This window comes from Vulpes vulpes, chromosome X (assembly GCF_048418805.1).
Source record: "Vulpes vulpes isolate BD-2025 chromosome X, VulVul3, whole genome shotgun sequence".
NCBI classification, from domain to species: domain Eukaryota; kingdom Metazoa; phylum Chordata; class Mammalia; order Carnivora; family Canidae; genus Vulpes; species Vulpes vulpes.
The window spans coordinates 78,266,885-78,282,852 of record NC_132796.1 but is presented as its reverse complement, the minus strand read 5'-3'; the positions used below and the strand labels follow the sequence as shown (position 1 = coordinate 78,282,852).

Here is a 15,968-nt window from a genome sequence, read left to right as displayed (position 1 = left end):
CATTTAAATCAGTAGACTCTGAGTAAAGTAACTTACCCTCCATAATTTGGGTGGGCCTCATCTAATTAGTTGAAGGTCTTTCAGAAAAAGACTGACCTCCCAGGGAAGAAAAGAGATTTCTCCTAGCAGAATACCTTTGAACTTGAACTGCAACATGAGCTTTCCCCATGTCTCTAGCTTGTTGGCCTATTTTGTAAATATTGAACTTGACATCCACCATAATTTACATGAGCCAATTCCTTAAAATAAATCTCCATATAGTTGACCCTTGAAGAACACAGGTTTGAACTGCATGGATTCACTTAAATACGAATTTTTTTTAATAAATGCAGGACAGTACTATAAATGTATTTTCCCTTCCTTATGATTTTCTTAATAACATTTTCTTTTCTCCAGTTTACTTCCTTGTAAGAATACAATATAAATATATATCACATACAGAATGTATGTCAGCCAGCTGTTCATGTTATCTGTTGGTCTTCCAGTCAATAGCAAGGCTATTAAACTTTTGGAAGGTCAAAAGTTATATGTGGATTTTTGACTAGGGGGAGTTTAAAGTACCTCAAACCCTTTGTTTTTTCCTTTTTCTTTTTTTTAAGATTTTATTTATTTATTCATGAGAGAGTGAGAGAGAGAGAGGCAGAGGGAGAAGCAGGCTCCATGCAGGGAGCCCGACATGGGACTCAATCCCGGGTCTCCAGGACCACACCCTGGGCTGAAGGCGGCACTAAACCACTAAGCCACCCGGGCTGTCCAACTCTGTGTTTTTCAAGGGTCAACTGTAGATTTATATACATCTTCTTTGTTCTGTTTCTCTGGAGAATGCTAATACATATACAATAAATTTTTTTATTAAAACTATTACCATGGGACTTTGAAGTTAGATTCATGTGAGTTCTGAATTGTGCCTTTGCCATGTTATTTAGTCTTATGGCCTCGGATCCCCATTTCCTCATCTGTTAAAATGGATACGATAATCTGAAACCTCTCAGAACTGTTGTACAATTAAAGGAAATCATAGATACAAAGCAGTCGGCACAATGCTTAGCACGAAGTCATACTTCAGTAAGTGCGGGCTATTGTTATAGTCATTGATATTACTGCCGCTTACAATAAAAAAAATTCTTTTCCTAAACTTTTTGCATAGGAACAATTTAGGGACTGTCACTTTTAGTCTTCTCCATGACTCTTTGAAATGTGTTGATCACACAGCATCCATCTTGGTTGTATATTTAATTTTTTTTTTTTTCTCGCAGTAAGGAAACTAATGGTTACCACTTACTTGAGCTTCTGTAATTTGCAATTCGGGTCTTTTAAGCCTTCACAAAGCAATTTCAAAGCCAAAGTGTCCAATTTTGTTTCACTGAATTCCAGATCAGTGAGCCACTGGCTGGTGCTAAGAACAGCTGCCAGTGCCCCACAAGAAGCAGGAGAGAGAAGGCATCGGTACAATCTACAGTGAAGAGAAGAATGACCTCATTATCTTGCTCATGCGTAACCACCCCATGCAAACAGAAATTGACAAAAAAATGCTATGAACACAGACAACAAATTCTCCTGCAATTAAGTTACCTCAATGTCTGTAAGACACAGTTTGGCTTTCTTAATCCTTCACACAGAAGCTTCATTCCTGAATCTTCCAGAGTATTTTTTACAAACTCCAAATCTGTCAAATACTGGTTAGTTTCAAATACTAAAGAGAGGTCCTTACCACAAGAAGCTGTGAGGTGGCAGAAAATCAGTCTGTATGGAGAAAAAGACATTTTAGAGAAGAAAGAAAATAAGACTCTCTTTAAAGGTATCTGTTTGTACCTTACAGATGTAATTAATTCTTTCAGTCCACTCAGCAATTAATTTTTTGAGTGCTTACCACTATGCCAGATGCTGAAAACACAAAAATAATTAAGACTTAGACCTGGCCTTACAGGAATGTCCAGTTGATGGGGCAAAAAATCAGAAAATCATGGATTATAATACAGTGTGAAAAGTACTGCAAGTGGTATGCACAAAGTATCATGGGGACACAGAAGGGTGGCATAATTCAGCCTACCTCAGGATGGGAGCTGGAGGATCAAGAAATAGTTGTAAGAGAAAGAAATACTTGAGCACTGCTGTGAAAGGGGAATAGAAATTGAACAGGAGTTAGGTGGATGAAGAGAATGGGAGCAAGGAGAACAGGAGAGGCCAAGGGACAACCCACTCATGGAGCATCCTGTGCAAAGTCCAGTAGACAAGTGAGAGGATGTTTTGTTTGAGAAACTGCCAATTACATCTGACCCTTGAACAACTCAGGGGTTAGAGGCTCTGACCTCCACACAGTTGAAAATCTGCCTGTAATGTTTAACTTCCCCCAAACTTGACCACTATTAGCCTATTGATGACCAGAAAGAAGCCTTAACAATAAAATAGTCGGGACATGTGGGTGGTTCAGCGGTTGAGCTTCTGCCTTTGGCTCAGGGTGTGATCCCAGGGTCCTGGGATCGAGTCCCACCTTGGGGTCCCTGCATGGAGCTTGCTTCTCCCTCCGCCTGTGTCTCTGCCTCTCTCTGTCTCTCTCATGAATAAACAAATAAAATCTTTTTAAAAACCACGATAAAATAGTCAACTAACACAGATTTGTATGTTATACGTATTACATACTATCTTATTGTAAACTGGAGGAAAAAAATGTTACTAAGAAAATCATAAGTTAGAAAAAATACATTTATAGTACTGTACTGATTTTAAAAATCCACACAGGAGCAGCCCCAGTGGCCCAGTGGTTTAGCGCCACCTTCAGCCAGGGGTGTGATCCTGGAGACCGAGGGTCAAGTCCCACATCAGGCTCCCTGCATGGAGTCTGCTTCTCCCTCTGCCTGTGTCTCTGCTTCTCTCTCTGTGGGTCTCTCATGAATAAATAAATTAAATATTTAAAAAAATAAAATAAAAATCCACACAGAAGTAAACCTCCACAGTCCAAACCCCAGGTTGTTCAAAGGGTCAACTGTATTTGCTATGGCCTATCTTAAAAGACTAGAACGACATATATAGCTCTCAAACTATTAAGTAATTATCTTCTAGGTTAGGGAAAGGTGAGTTCACAGGTATACTTTCACATTATAGGTATTTAAAAATTATATAAAATGATCACAAGTTACAAAAAATAGTTTAAAATTTTTAAAAAATGTGATTAATATAAACAATTTCTACAATAGACAAAATATAAAGAGTAAAGTTTTTTATGTACAATATTCCTACCACTCCAAAATAACCACTGTTAACATTTTGGTATGTGACTTTCCAGGTTTTTAATGCATGCATACATATAGAGATATATGTTCCTTGTAACAAATGAAATCATAGAAGATATATTTTAAAAAGATAGAATACTTTTTCTAAACCTCCTCTCCAACTCCACCTCCTAGAGATGAGAGTCTGGTGTATATCTTCCCACTCCTTTCTCCAAGCTCATAGAAACATACATACACACACACACACACACACACACACAGAATTTGTATATTTTTACAAAAATGTGACCAGAAAAAACATTACATCAACTTTATATGCACTTTGTCATTCAGTTCTCACGGTGGGCCCATAGGTAGAAACTAAGATTCAATTATAGCAGAACGTCATATAGTAAGCGGCAAAGCAGGATTACACCTTAAGTCTGTCTGATTTATCCAGTGGCTTCAGAAAGCCATTGGAGGTTTAAACTCACATGCTCAATTTCCTCTGATGTCTGGGTAGGCAGGAGACAAACCAGTATCAGACGGCGGCGGTAGTCCAGGGAAGAAATACAGGTTGGGGAAGCTGGACTAGGATAGTGGGAGCGTGAAGGTGGACAGAATCGAGACTTGGTTTCCGGGTGAAATGGCCAGAATTTAAGACCGTTTAGGGCAATTACAACGTTCAGTGCTGAGCCAATGGGCGATAAAACTGTTCCCTGGCACCCCCCTCTTCCTCCAAGGGATATGAAAGGTCACTGAGCGATTGGGGCTGCTTCTAGTTCTAGAACATTCCATTTCTAAGAGGCAATGGCCCCTCGGCGTGGGACAATCCATTATGGAGGGGGGTGAGACTTCTTGTACTCAATTACCAGTACTTCACAGTCTCGATTCTAAGTCTTTTCTAACCACTCCTATTGTTTCCCACCTTCACTGACTTTCACCAACGTAGCAGATTCTCTTATGTCCTGGCATTTGGGAGGAACCATCCTCAAAAATTCCCTCCCCCCCCCACTGTCTCTGGAAGTTGGAACAGTCCCAGAGTAAAAGCCTCGAGGGTTGGCCCCAAGACTTCCTTTTCTCGGAGCCCTTGGAGAGAAAGGTGCGGTTTCTCTTTGGTTTTAGTAGGCGGGCGGTTAGCCCTGCATACTGTCTGGTCTCCACTGGAGAAGTGAGGCTTGGTGGGAGGTGTACTAGCGTGGGGCAAGCCTTAGGGGACCTCTAAGAGGATCTGAGGGAGGAGGGGCAGGGCAAACTGATGGGAGGAGACCCGGCTGAGGTAGGGGCGACATTGGGGTGGGACGGCAGGGGGGGCTGTGAGGGCCCCCGCAGAGTGGACACCTGGTTGATTCATTTCCACAGGGCCAGCCAAACCCCTAAAGTACTCAGTCATCATGGCCTTGAAATCTGACGACCCCACTGGGGGGTTCCAGCATGACAATGTGGTAGCTTTCATCAATGAGAAAATGGCTGGGCACACAAAAGGCCCTGAGTTCTACATTGAGAATCTATCCCTGTCCTGGAAGGAGGTGGAGAACAAGCTCAGGACCATCCTGGAGGACACCACAGTGTCCAGCGAGGCCAAAGAGGCCTGTGCCTGGAGCAGCCTGGCCCTGGGCGTGCGTTTCGCCCGTAGGCAGGGCCAGTTACACAAGCATAGGGTACACTGGCTGCACGATTTTGCCAAACTACATAAGTCGGCAGCACATGCCTTGGCCTCAGACCTAAAGGAATTCACAGAGCAGCAGGAGATGGAGCGCAAGGAGGCAGCCTTTCGGCTGCGGCTGGCCCAGTCCAACCTGGCAGAGATGCAGAAGGAACGGGATCTACTAAGGTGGAAGCTCTTCCAGGTTGTAAGATTATCTTTACTTGATCCCCGCCCTGTCTCCCTGCCCCACTCCCAGAATGGATCTCAAACCTGCTCTCTTCTCTCCAACAGCTGGGGTCTACCCAGGAGCAGGGCGGGGTCTCAGAGGAGCCAGGCCTGGCCACTGCCTGTGAGACTGGGACAGGGGGAGCAAGTGAGGAGGAAGATGAGGCTAGAGCTGCTGCTACTTCTACTACCGCTGCTGGTGCCACAGGAAGAGGAAGAAGAAGACAGAAGGATGCAGAGGGGGCAGAAACTGCAAAGGCGATGAGTAGAGGCCTCATGCAGCTGCTGGGAGCTGTGGAGCGGAAAAATTACACCACTGGTGGGCAGAGGGAGGGAGATCTCAGGTCAGTGGAAACAGCCATGTTTTATTTCTCTGGGACCCTCAAGCCTGGGTCCAGAGTCGCACCATCGCCCCTTCCTGTCCAGCTCCCTGCCTCATTCACATACTCCTACTCTTGCCCCTCATCCCCCTTCCCGCCTGCACCCGCACCATCCCCACCAGCAGCAACATTCACTGCAGGAGCTCCATTTCCAACATCTCTACACTGGAAGCCCTCTGATGTTAGCGTGTGGTCTGATGCGGGGTCTCAGGGAACAGGAACTCAAGAATCCCAAAGAGACAGGAGAGACTCTGAACCCTATCAGCAGAGAAGACCTCCCATATTTCGCAGGCCTGGGGATTGGGACTGCCCTTGGTGTAAAGCTGTGAATTTTTCACGGAGGGAAATCTGCTTCCGCTGTGGGAGGGGAATTTGGCTGCAAAGCCCTCAGTAAATTCAGAAATGTGAAACAGAACAGAAACCTGTCCTAGTGGGAAATCAATTTTGGGGAAAGGGGGGGAAAGGAGGGAGGGAACTGAGGGTTGGCAAGGGATGATTGGGAGAATGAGGCTAAGAGAGTGCGAGGGAAGTGGGGTGGGAAGTGGAGAGACTGTAGATTGACAGAGATAGACATTTTATATTTTGATGACCCCTTTTTTGTTCCAGAGTATTAACATTCCACACCCCAGAAGCACCGTAGCTTCTTAGTGTGTATCTCTCTCACTAACCCTAGTAATCTGGTGGACCTGAGCAGCTATGTATATGACCAACTCACCCTTCTTCCCACCTAGGCTATATGATTGGAGCAGGAATGGACAGGATCTCACACTAGAAAATCTGAACAGAGAGGCAGATTCCATAGGTTGATGCTATGGAATCAGTGGGTCATTTGGAATTAGGGTCAAGTTCAGAGTCATGAATGCCAAGGCCATAGCCAAGGCCTGGCCCTGGCTGTCAGGGAGCAGAACTGTGCACTTAATAGAAGCCCAGTTCTTAGAGGATGCCAGCATGAGGTCTCAGGAAGCAGAGAAGGTACAAAAAAGCACAGGAATTGATCTTGCAACTCCACAGATGGAGAGAGTGAGTGGTGGCATGACCACTTTTCCACTTTCTGCAATTGTGCTACATGAAAATCCAATCTCCACAGATCCCCATTGCTTTAAACTAATTTGAGTGGGTTCCTGTTCTGGGCAACGAGATTATTTCCAAGTCATAAATGGGTACCAGAAGAATAGTTACACACCACAGATCAAAGAAAATGTCAGAACTGGCTGGGGAGGAGTGTCAGAGAGTTATGGGTAGTGAGGATGCCTGCATCCCAAGAGTCCCCAGGAATGAACCAGACAGGAAGCTTGTTCATGTTCTGAACAAGTTTTATCTCAAGAAATAATCAAAAACAGGCCTGGGGTTAACTCTGGGCTTCCCCAAAGATTTGCCACCCCTAAGAAACCTATCAGGACTACAAACAGGAGATACCATCACTAGCTGCAGACAAGGACTTCTATGGCTGTATATAGCTCCACAACAGGAGAACCCTCCCCATTCCCCAATGGGAGAACTGGGAACTCACACCACTGCCAAAGAGGTGAGTCAGCAACTTAGAGTGCCCAGATGGTTTGCCAGTTTAGACAACAGACCAAAGTATGATGTTATCCTGAGGGATTCCCTCCCCCAACCCATCACCAGAATAATAGTGGGAGGGGGAATCTGGCTACAACGGTCTCAGTAAATTCATGAATGTGAAATAAACGTATCCCAAAGGGAAATCAGTTTCGGGGGGGGGGTAAACTGGGAAAAGAGGAGAGAATGGTCTTTGTCTCCTTTCTCATGATTAAGTGGTGTTGAGGGAGACTAAATGTATGGTTTAGCCCACAGGTGGAAGGATGGTGAAGTGTCACACCTAGACCAGAGTAAGACAACACAACAGGAGGAGCCCTGGATATCACCCAGGGACTATGGGTCTAGAGCCTGAAGCTGTCATGGCCCTGGGATAGCTCTACACCAGCTGGTTGTGATTCTGGGCTGTCTCCTATTGGGGCAGGTGTGGACAATCATCAGGGTTGGGGGCAAGGTCCCTAACCTACATTTTCAGAAATATCTCTGGGCTTCTTTACGTCTTTCTAGGACAGGGTTTCCCAGCCTCATCACTCTCGACACTTGAGAATGAATAATTATTTGTTGCAGGGGGCTGTCCAGTACACTGCAGGATGTTTGGCAGAATCCCTGGCATCTACCCATTAGACGCCTAACTCTCTACTCCTAAGTTGTGACAACCAAAAATGTTGCCAGATATTGCTACTTGTCCACCAGAGAGCAAAACTGCCACTGTTTGGTAACCATGGAAGCAATGAGGTCTTTAGGGATAGTGAAGATGGGGGCAGGGGAGGGGAGAAAGTTGCAAGGAGAGCATCCTCAGCAATGCCCAGAGCTACAGGGGAGGCCTAAGATAGATAGGAGGTGAAAAGGGTTTACTGGGTCTGGTATTCACTTTTGATCTTTGAGCATATCTGGGCTGGGGAGGGACAGAAGCCAAACCACAAGGACTGGGGAATAAATAGGAAGCAAGGAAGTGCAGTTATGGGGAGCCCTCTAAGGACTCCAGGCTATGAAGGGAAGGAGTGGGGGTAGGGCACAGGGCTGAAAGAGAGTTCTCTGGAATGTGGGAAAAACTTGAACCATGGGGAAGGAAACAGCTGAAGAAAGCCTAAAAACATAATATATATAAGGAGATAGACTCTGCTTATTCTATTGGAGGCATTATCCACTGAACTATTCAATGAAAAAAAATATGACAGCCAATTTTGTGTGTGTGTGTGAAACAAAACTCCCCAAAGTTCTGTAACTCTGCATATGTATGATATGTATATTATAGATTTATGTGTGCTTTATGTTCTAGATTAATGTTTGAAAAAGCATAGAAAAAAGATCTGGAAAGACATTTAGCAAACAAGGAATTACCTAGTGAGGGTAAGATCAGGGTTGGGACAGTAAGCGGCAGGTGAGGTGCTGGGGATATAAAGTGGGGTGGGATTTGGGACAGTGGGGTGGAGGGCTTTTAGATTTTCATATATTTCTGTGTTGTGTAAAGTAAAATAAATGCTTACAAAAATACCCAAAAAAGTGTTATTTACTGGCTTGGGTAGATTTGGAAAGGTCACCTCTTCCTCAGACAGGAGGGAAGGAGAACAGACACTGATCTGTGCTGAGGGATTTGGAAACAAGAGGGCTCCTGCTTGTGTGCTCCTGATGTAGGCTGATAAGCAGAAAGACACCTGAAAGAACAAGAAATGACAGTCACGGTGCGGGTGGGAAGCTTCTGAGCAATGGCACTCTGGGAAATAACTACAGCAGATGGAGGTGAGGCACCGTGGGAGAGAAAAAGATCACTGAGCAGCACTAAGTGGAATAGGACCCAACAAAGAAAACCAAGGAGGACGACAGTGACAACCAGGGAGAAGGGGGTAGGTCCAGGAGGTGTGCCAGACACAAATCTTTTGGATGTTTTAATCTGCCACCTACTCGCTATGGCAAAAATAGCACATACAAAAGGGGAAGAGGCTGGAGGGGCTGGCAGGGATCTATGCCTGACTCCCTACTCCTTCTAGGTTTGTAGCGTATCTTCTCAGTTGCTGTTCTGCTATGGAGAAGCTGAGCACTAGTTCTATTTTGCTTTCAGGTCTGGTCAGCTGGGAGCGCAATTTCTAGCGGCCCCATCTCTACCTTGCAAATACCTGAGTATTATAAAGAGAAGTTCAACTTACTTCAGGTCTTTGATTTTACAGTATGGATTACACAGTGCTTGGCAGAGCAATTGTAGCCGAGATGCTGGCAGATTGCACAGCTGTGAGGACCTAAAAGAGATGAAAAAGCAAAAATAATTTAAAACCAAAGAGTTAAAAATTTAAGTAAAAGGCTAATTTTGGCTTCTCTTACCATACTAGTATTCATTTGCCTCTTCCAAAAGCCTTAAGCGGCATTACCCCATTTTGCAGATAAGGTAATTAAGGCACAAAAAAGTTACGGTTTTTGCCTAAGGTCACATAGGTAGGAATAGTAGGAAAGTCAGCACTCAGGTCTCACTTCAAAGCCCAAGCTATGTCACTGTGTGTCAGGCACCAAGGTAAGCACTTGCCATATACAGATCATCTTAGCTGGTCCTCAATGCAATAATGGAAATTTTAATCACCATTTTGCAGATGGCTGAGACAAGTCAAATGACTTGCCCAAGCTATCTTTATAATACAACTATTGCTTGGTTGCCAGTACTAATAGTAAAATTAACAATCACCGAAAACTAGAAGAGTTCTTATGGTACTTCTATTTTTAGTTTTTTGAAGAACACCCAAAGAAAAAAAAATACTTCAAAAATATATATGCACCCCTATGTTTATAGCAGCATTATTTACAACAGCCACATTTTTTATGGAAGGAGCCCAAGTGTCCACCAATGGATCGATAAAGAAGATGTGGCAAATATATACAATGGAATGCAGCCATAAAAAAATGAAATCTTGCCATTTTGCAACAATGTGGATGGACGTAGAGGGTATTATGCTAAGTGAAAGAAATCAGAAAGACAAATGCCATACAATTTCACTCATATGCTAATTTAAGAAATAAAATGAGCAAAGAAAAAGAAAAAATAAGCAGGTTCAAAATACAGAGAACAAATTGGTGATTGCCAGAGGAGAGGTGGGTGGAGGATGGGTGAAATAGGTAAAGGGGATTAAGAGTACACTTCTCTTGACAAGCAATGAGAAATGGATACAACCATTGAATCACCATATAGTATACCTGAAACTGATACAACACTGTATATTAATTATACTCGAACAAAAAAAAAGCAACTAGAAAAGTTCAATAGTAAACTCTCAGTCACCATGCTTATGAAAGGAATATTTTCAGTTAAATTTTGAAGAAAGTTTAAGCCCTCTGATAAAGGCAATAGGGCTAAGACAGAGGCTTCATTTAAGGCTGATTTTCTGGAAATTCAGAATGAACCAGGGACCCCTTTTTGTTTCTTTCAGTGTTTAAAAATTCTCTATGTATTTGGCCATTATTTTACTCTACAATATACAGTTGGGTTGAAGCTGTCAAGAACTTGTCAAGACACAGTAGCCAAGGTCCTCGGTAATTCCAATTCCATGTAACTTCTACCCCCTTCCACTCTAGTCCCGAACATAACTCTTGCTGCACTTCCCTTCCCCTTCCCCTTCCCACTTCCCTCAAACACACATATCCCATGCTCATTTCTACCTCTATGGTACTGCCCAATGAGGAAATAAAAGTATCAAAGAAAAGACTAGACTACTCTCTCCCAAGTACAGACTGCCCACTCGCTTCTTCTTAAGGTCCCCTACCCCTCAGCTGGTCCCACAACTAAAAGAGTTGCAATGTCCATATTTTTTCTTTTCTTTCTTTTATTTTTTTCTTTTTTCTTTTTGAGAGACAGAGCACACAAGGGAGGGAAGGGCAGAAGAAAAGAGACAATCTTAAGCAGGCTCCACACTCAGCGCAGAGCCCAATGTGTGGCTCCATATCACAACCCTGAGATGGTGACCTGAGCTGAAATCAAGAGTCAGACACTTAACCAACTGAGCCACCAGGCACCCCAGCAATGTCCATCTTAACCCAAGTACTGAGAACAGACTTACGACCAGTGACATTTTCTAGATAACACAGGTACAAATATTCTTGGCTGCTTTAGTCAGTAAGTCAGTGTAACTCTATTTTTAGTATATAGAATCTGTTTTATTTAAGTGGTTTACCTAAGCCTCTCTGAACCCTTTGTAAAGGTGAAGCTCTGGACCCTTTGCGAAGGTGCAAGCCTGGTAGAAAAAGCCCCAGCTTTACAGCAATATACACAGGAGTGCAGTTCTGGCCCTCACTAACCTGGAGCTCTTTGAGGCCTCAGTGATGAAGTATGTGTAGAGGAGAGTGATGACCAATTCAATGTTAAGCTTACCACCTTTTCTAGAATAGTCATCAACACCAAAATAGCAGAGTCCTCAATGATAATCTTGATGACTTACATGCTCATAACACTTTATAATTATAAAGCACATTCACAGAGTGACAGTGAAGACTAATATACACACACACTTACAGTGGCTAGCACAGTGCCTGGCACATAGTAAGTGCTCAGAAATGTTAACTTTCCTCATTGTCTACTTAGGCTAGCATTCAGTATGTGACAGATATTCAATAAATCCTTATTAGATTGACTGACATAAAATATGGAAAGCAGAGAAGATTTACTTATCAACAATTGTAAAAATGATCATGTGCCTGACTACTTGAAATAAACTAGAATGCCCATTGTTTCTAAAGGCCAAAACATGGGAGAAAAGACATTAATATACTCACTGATTAAGTGCCGAAGCTGGTGGTATGAATGCAGAGGCTCGCTCTTCCTCCTCAAATCCAAGTAGGTGCTGACATTTCAGGGACACTGACAGGTGACTGTGACTGCTTTTTACACAGAATGACATAGCCAGAATGTCCATTTTTGTATAGGTAGGTTGAAGCAATATAATTGACTGTAAATCATCAATTATCCCTTTTGTATATTCCTCTTCCTGAATCTCATACAAACAATGAAACAAGTCCATTGGCTCAATCTGTAACCTAGAAGATTTATCCTTTATTTCTTTCTCAGTCCACTTCAATAACTCTTCTCGAAGTCCTGGAGAGATTTTTCTTCCAAAAATAGTTTCCACAGCCTTTCCCTTTCCTTTATGTAAGAGGCCAAATAAGAACTGTATCGTTAGTGATGAAAACCCTTTTCCATATTGTTGGAATATTTCTTGCCATGTTTTTCCCACTTGACCAAAAAACATCCAGTTGCTATCATTCTTCAGGACATAGAACACAGCAGTCAAGAACTCTTGGAAACTGAAGTGAAGGAAAGTGTAGACACTGGCACTTCCTTTAACTTTTTTCAAAAAGTGATTTAGAAAAGTGCAATTCATATCATATATTCCTATCCCATGTCTCCTGAGGTCACTGACTTCAAATAGGACCTGCTGGTTCTGCAGTCCATCTGCAGCCAAAGAGCAAAGGCCCCACAGGCAACTCTGTCCCTTCCACACCGAGATGCCTGTAAGGGTTTTAAGGCACTTGGAGAAGTAAAACAGATACACATCAGTCACGGTCTGAAGTGACCTCATAAGAGTCCTGTCGCCATCTCCCTGTGACTGCAGGACCCTGCAGATCATCCAGGAGATGATGGGAAGAGACGACATAATGTCAAGGCTTTCATTTTGTTGCAGCTCATAAAAGACCTTCATTGCTACAGTAGCACCTGAAAACTGACTCAAGAAATATGCTCTCTTTTCAGCATCTGTAAACCATACAATCTCTGCCTGGATATGTTGTTTTAACAGAGAGTGGAGCTTCTTCATGGTTGTAGGCCGGGCAGTTATCAGCAGGGAAGATTCAGGGAACAGTTTTTTCCTCACAAAACTACATAAGAGGGTCTCTACTGGCTTCTTCTCCTGGGGATTAGCACTAAGATCCTCTTCCTGGTTATCTACAGGACACTGAAGCTCAGGAAATCCATCAAGAATGAACAGAAGCTTCTCTGGATACATAGGAATAACATCCAGGATTGGTCCATCTATATCTTGGAAAGTGTTAGTGATCAGGTCAGCGGCACTAAGGTTAGCAATACCGTTTATTTCTCTGCAGTTTACATAGATGAGATAGTCAAACCTGCCTGGAGTAACCATTCCTGCTGCCCAGTCATACATGAACTTGTGCACTACAGCTGTTTTTCCAATCCCCGCACATCCCTGAAGCACCACAGTTTGGGATGAACTGGAGCCCTCTTCATCAGGATCAAATACGTGTTCCATATCAATAAAATTATCTTGTTGAGGAATCCCACACGGTGTCTTTTCTGATATACCATGTTCTTTTACAACAAGCAGTCGTGACTCTATATGTTTGCCATGGTGATAACATTTATGGACTCCTATGTTTAGGTATTTTTCTTTTAGATGTTTTCTAAATATTTCCTGGTAATCTAATGAGGTGACACCAAGAGTTAGTAATCACAGAATCCTACACAACACAAACAACTATAACTCATACCACCCTCTCCACTTGGGACATCTTAATAGGTCCTCCAATTTTACACGTCTAAAGCTGAGCTGTTGGTTTCTACATTGGTGTCCACCCCCCCCCCCAAAAAAAAAATCCTCCCCAGGCATCTCATCTCAGTTAAATGGTGCCACCAAGTGGCTCAGAAAAATGTTAAGAGTCATTTTTTATTTCTTTTCCTTCTCTTGAATCCTCCAAATCCAATCAATTAGTAAGGCCTATTAGATATACCTCCAAAATAAGCCTCCAATCCTTTCATTTATCATTACATCCTCAAATACCACCCAAGTACAGGGCACTATCAAGTCTTTCCTGTACTGCTAAAATAGCCTCCTACTCATCTACTCTAGCTTATCTATGGCTCCCCTTCACACAGAAGCTAATATGATCTTCTAAAAATACCAATTATATCATGTGACTGCCATGCCCAAAACCTTTCAAGAGCTTTTCACTGCACTTCATATGAAATCTCAAACTCTTATCTTATCTTACAAGGTATACCACGAATCACTCTCCTTCTCAGTCCCTACGCTCAAGCCACATTAGCCTGGTTTCAGTTTCTCACAAATGCTATGTTATTTCTCACTTCAGGGCCTTTCCACTAGCTATTCTCTCTGCCTGGAACACTCTTCCTGCCCTTCTCATGGAGAGCTTCTTCTCACCCTTCAGATCTCAACTTAAACATTACTTCCTAGAAAAGGATTTGCCTGACCACTCAATTTAAAATCATGTCCTCTCTATTACTGCCTTTCCCCTCTGTCTCCTCTTTACAGCTCTTATCACAATTTATAGTTGTCTTATTTATTTTTTCATTATCTGCTTTCCCACTAAACAATAATCTACATGAAGATAAGGACCTTATTTGTATTCTTCACCATAATACGTTAAGTACCTAGCATGGTGCCTGGCATATAGTAGACACTCAATAATTATTGCATATAGCTATAAATGCTTTTGAATTAAAAACAAGCCATTTGTTACTCCCACTCTGTGCCAGATACTTTACTAGCTCTTTATATGCATTTCTGATTTAATACTTAGCATAATACTTAGCGTAATACGTAGGTATTATCCACATTTTATAGCTGAGGAAATTGAAATTTATAACCAGGGTTATGAGTTCATGGGTGTACAATCTGTGCACACATCTTATGCTCAGAAGGACCCATTGGTATAATGTTCTGCTGTTGCTATCTTGAAATTCTTAATACTTTTGAATAAGGGGTCCTGCCTTTTCATTTTACACCACACCCCATCAATTATGTAGCCAGTCCTGATTATTACATTAGATAACTTGTCCAAGGTTCAACAGCAAGTAAATGGTAGAGACTTAATTAAGATTAAGGTTTGTCTAAAGTCATGGTCTGTGTGCTTAAATGCCATACTATACAGCTTTTCACTTTCTGCAACTAGAAAAAATAATCCAAGAAGTCAGTTATCAAGTTCAAACTTCTGTTAAGTGAATGTCTAAGCTAGCATTTCCCAAATAAGTATTCCTTAGAACACTATTTTGCAAGATATTTAAAAAGCTGTGGGAAAGATGTCCAGTGGTCAAATAAATTAAGGGGAATGCACCCTTTATCTCCTTTTAGAGTTTCTCAATGCATGTTAGCATATCAAAGGATCTGAAATGGCCTACAGTAAAAATAAATAAATAGGCTAATTAACTTGGTTTAATCCAGCATTTCTGGTCTCAAATGACTATAGAACCCTTTCCTACAAGCAAAGTTATTACGGCCTGGACAACGGTGCTCTGTAGAACTGCGTGAGAAATGCTAATCTAGATAAGTGTTGGCAAACTTCCTCTGTAAAATTCTGTAGTTTAGGCTTTTGGGTCTCTGTTGCAGTTATTCAACTCTGCCATCTAAGCTTGAAGGTAGCCATACACAATATGTAAATGAGCGGGCATGGCTGCTTCTAATAAAACTTTATTTACAAAAACAGGTCCCTAGTTTGATTTGGCCCACTGGCTGTAATTTGCTGGCCTCAATTTAGATCACTCCTAAAACAGACAGGTCTGTTCTAGCCATAAAGCTCTGTACATCTGGTGCCTGACGACCATCAGTGGTCCTCCTAGTATTCAAATATGTATTCTATATGTTATAAAAGTCCTATATGTTATGGCAATTTAGAGCTTCATAGATATTACCCCCTCCAAAAAATCAATGGTTACTGTCTAATGAATAGGGGGGAAGAAATGGGAGTGGAATGTGGATGAGAAGCCAGGTTTTTAGGAGGCACTTTTCACAAAACAAAAAAAAAGTAAAAGAGAAAAGACATCTACCTGTGAATTCTTTCCATGAAGATGGAGACTGAGAATTTGAAGCAGCTGTGGGAGGAAAGAGTTGAGATTAAGAGAAGCACAAATACACCTTCCAATTAAAACACGAAATATACAGAAATTTAGCCACATTGTTTCAGCCATTCCTGTTGTTCCCCCAGACAGAAATACAAGGAAGAAAG

At 42.3% G+C, this 15,968-nt stretch overlaps 2 protein-coding genes across 21 annotated transcripts in view; one reads left to right on the top strand and one right to left on the bottom strand.

The window, feature by feature from the left end:
• VSIG1 (V-set and immunoglobulin domain containing 1) overlaps positions 1–15,968 on the bottom strand; it is a 150,445-nt gene that overhangs the window by 117,642 nt on the left and 16,835 nt on the right. For 14 of the 20 annotated variants that reach the window (XR_011998081.1, XM_072743189.1, XM_072743185.1 and 11 more), the window contains exons 3-7: positions 15,790–15,834; positions 11,769–13,428; positions 9,164–9,253; positions 1,573–1,743; positions 1,283–1,453 (exon numbers count right to left, since the gene is read on the bottom strand). Coding sequence is in view for 19 of the 20 variants with exons in the window: in XM_072743189.1 (XP_072599290.1) it covers positions 1,283–1,453; positions 1,573–1,743; positions 9,164–9,253; positions 11,769–13,428; positions 15,790–15,834 (2,137 nt within the window). In the remaining variant the exon portion in view is untranslated. The remainder of the gene's footprint in view (positions 1–1,282; positions 1,454–1,572; positions 1,744–9,163; positions 9,254–11,768; positions 13,429–15,789; positions 15,835–15,968) is intronic. The other 6 variants (XM_072743200.1, XM_072743198.1, XM_072743196.1 and 3 more) reach the window with 1 other exon arrangement.
• TEX13B (testis expressed 13B) lies at positions 4,604–5,888 on the top strand. Its single transcript, XM_026014870.2, has 2 exons — positions 4,604–5,062; positions 5,164–5,888. The coding sequence occupies exons 1-2, from the start codon at positions 4,604–4,606 to the stop codon at positions 5,854–5,856; spliced, it is 1,152 nt and encodes a 383-aa protein (XP_025870655.1). The 3' UTR covers positions 5,857–5,888.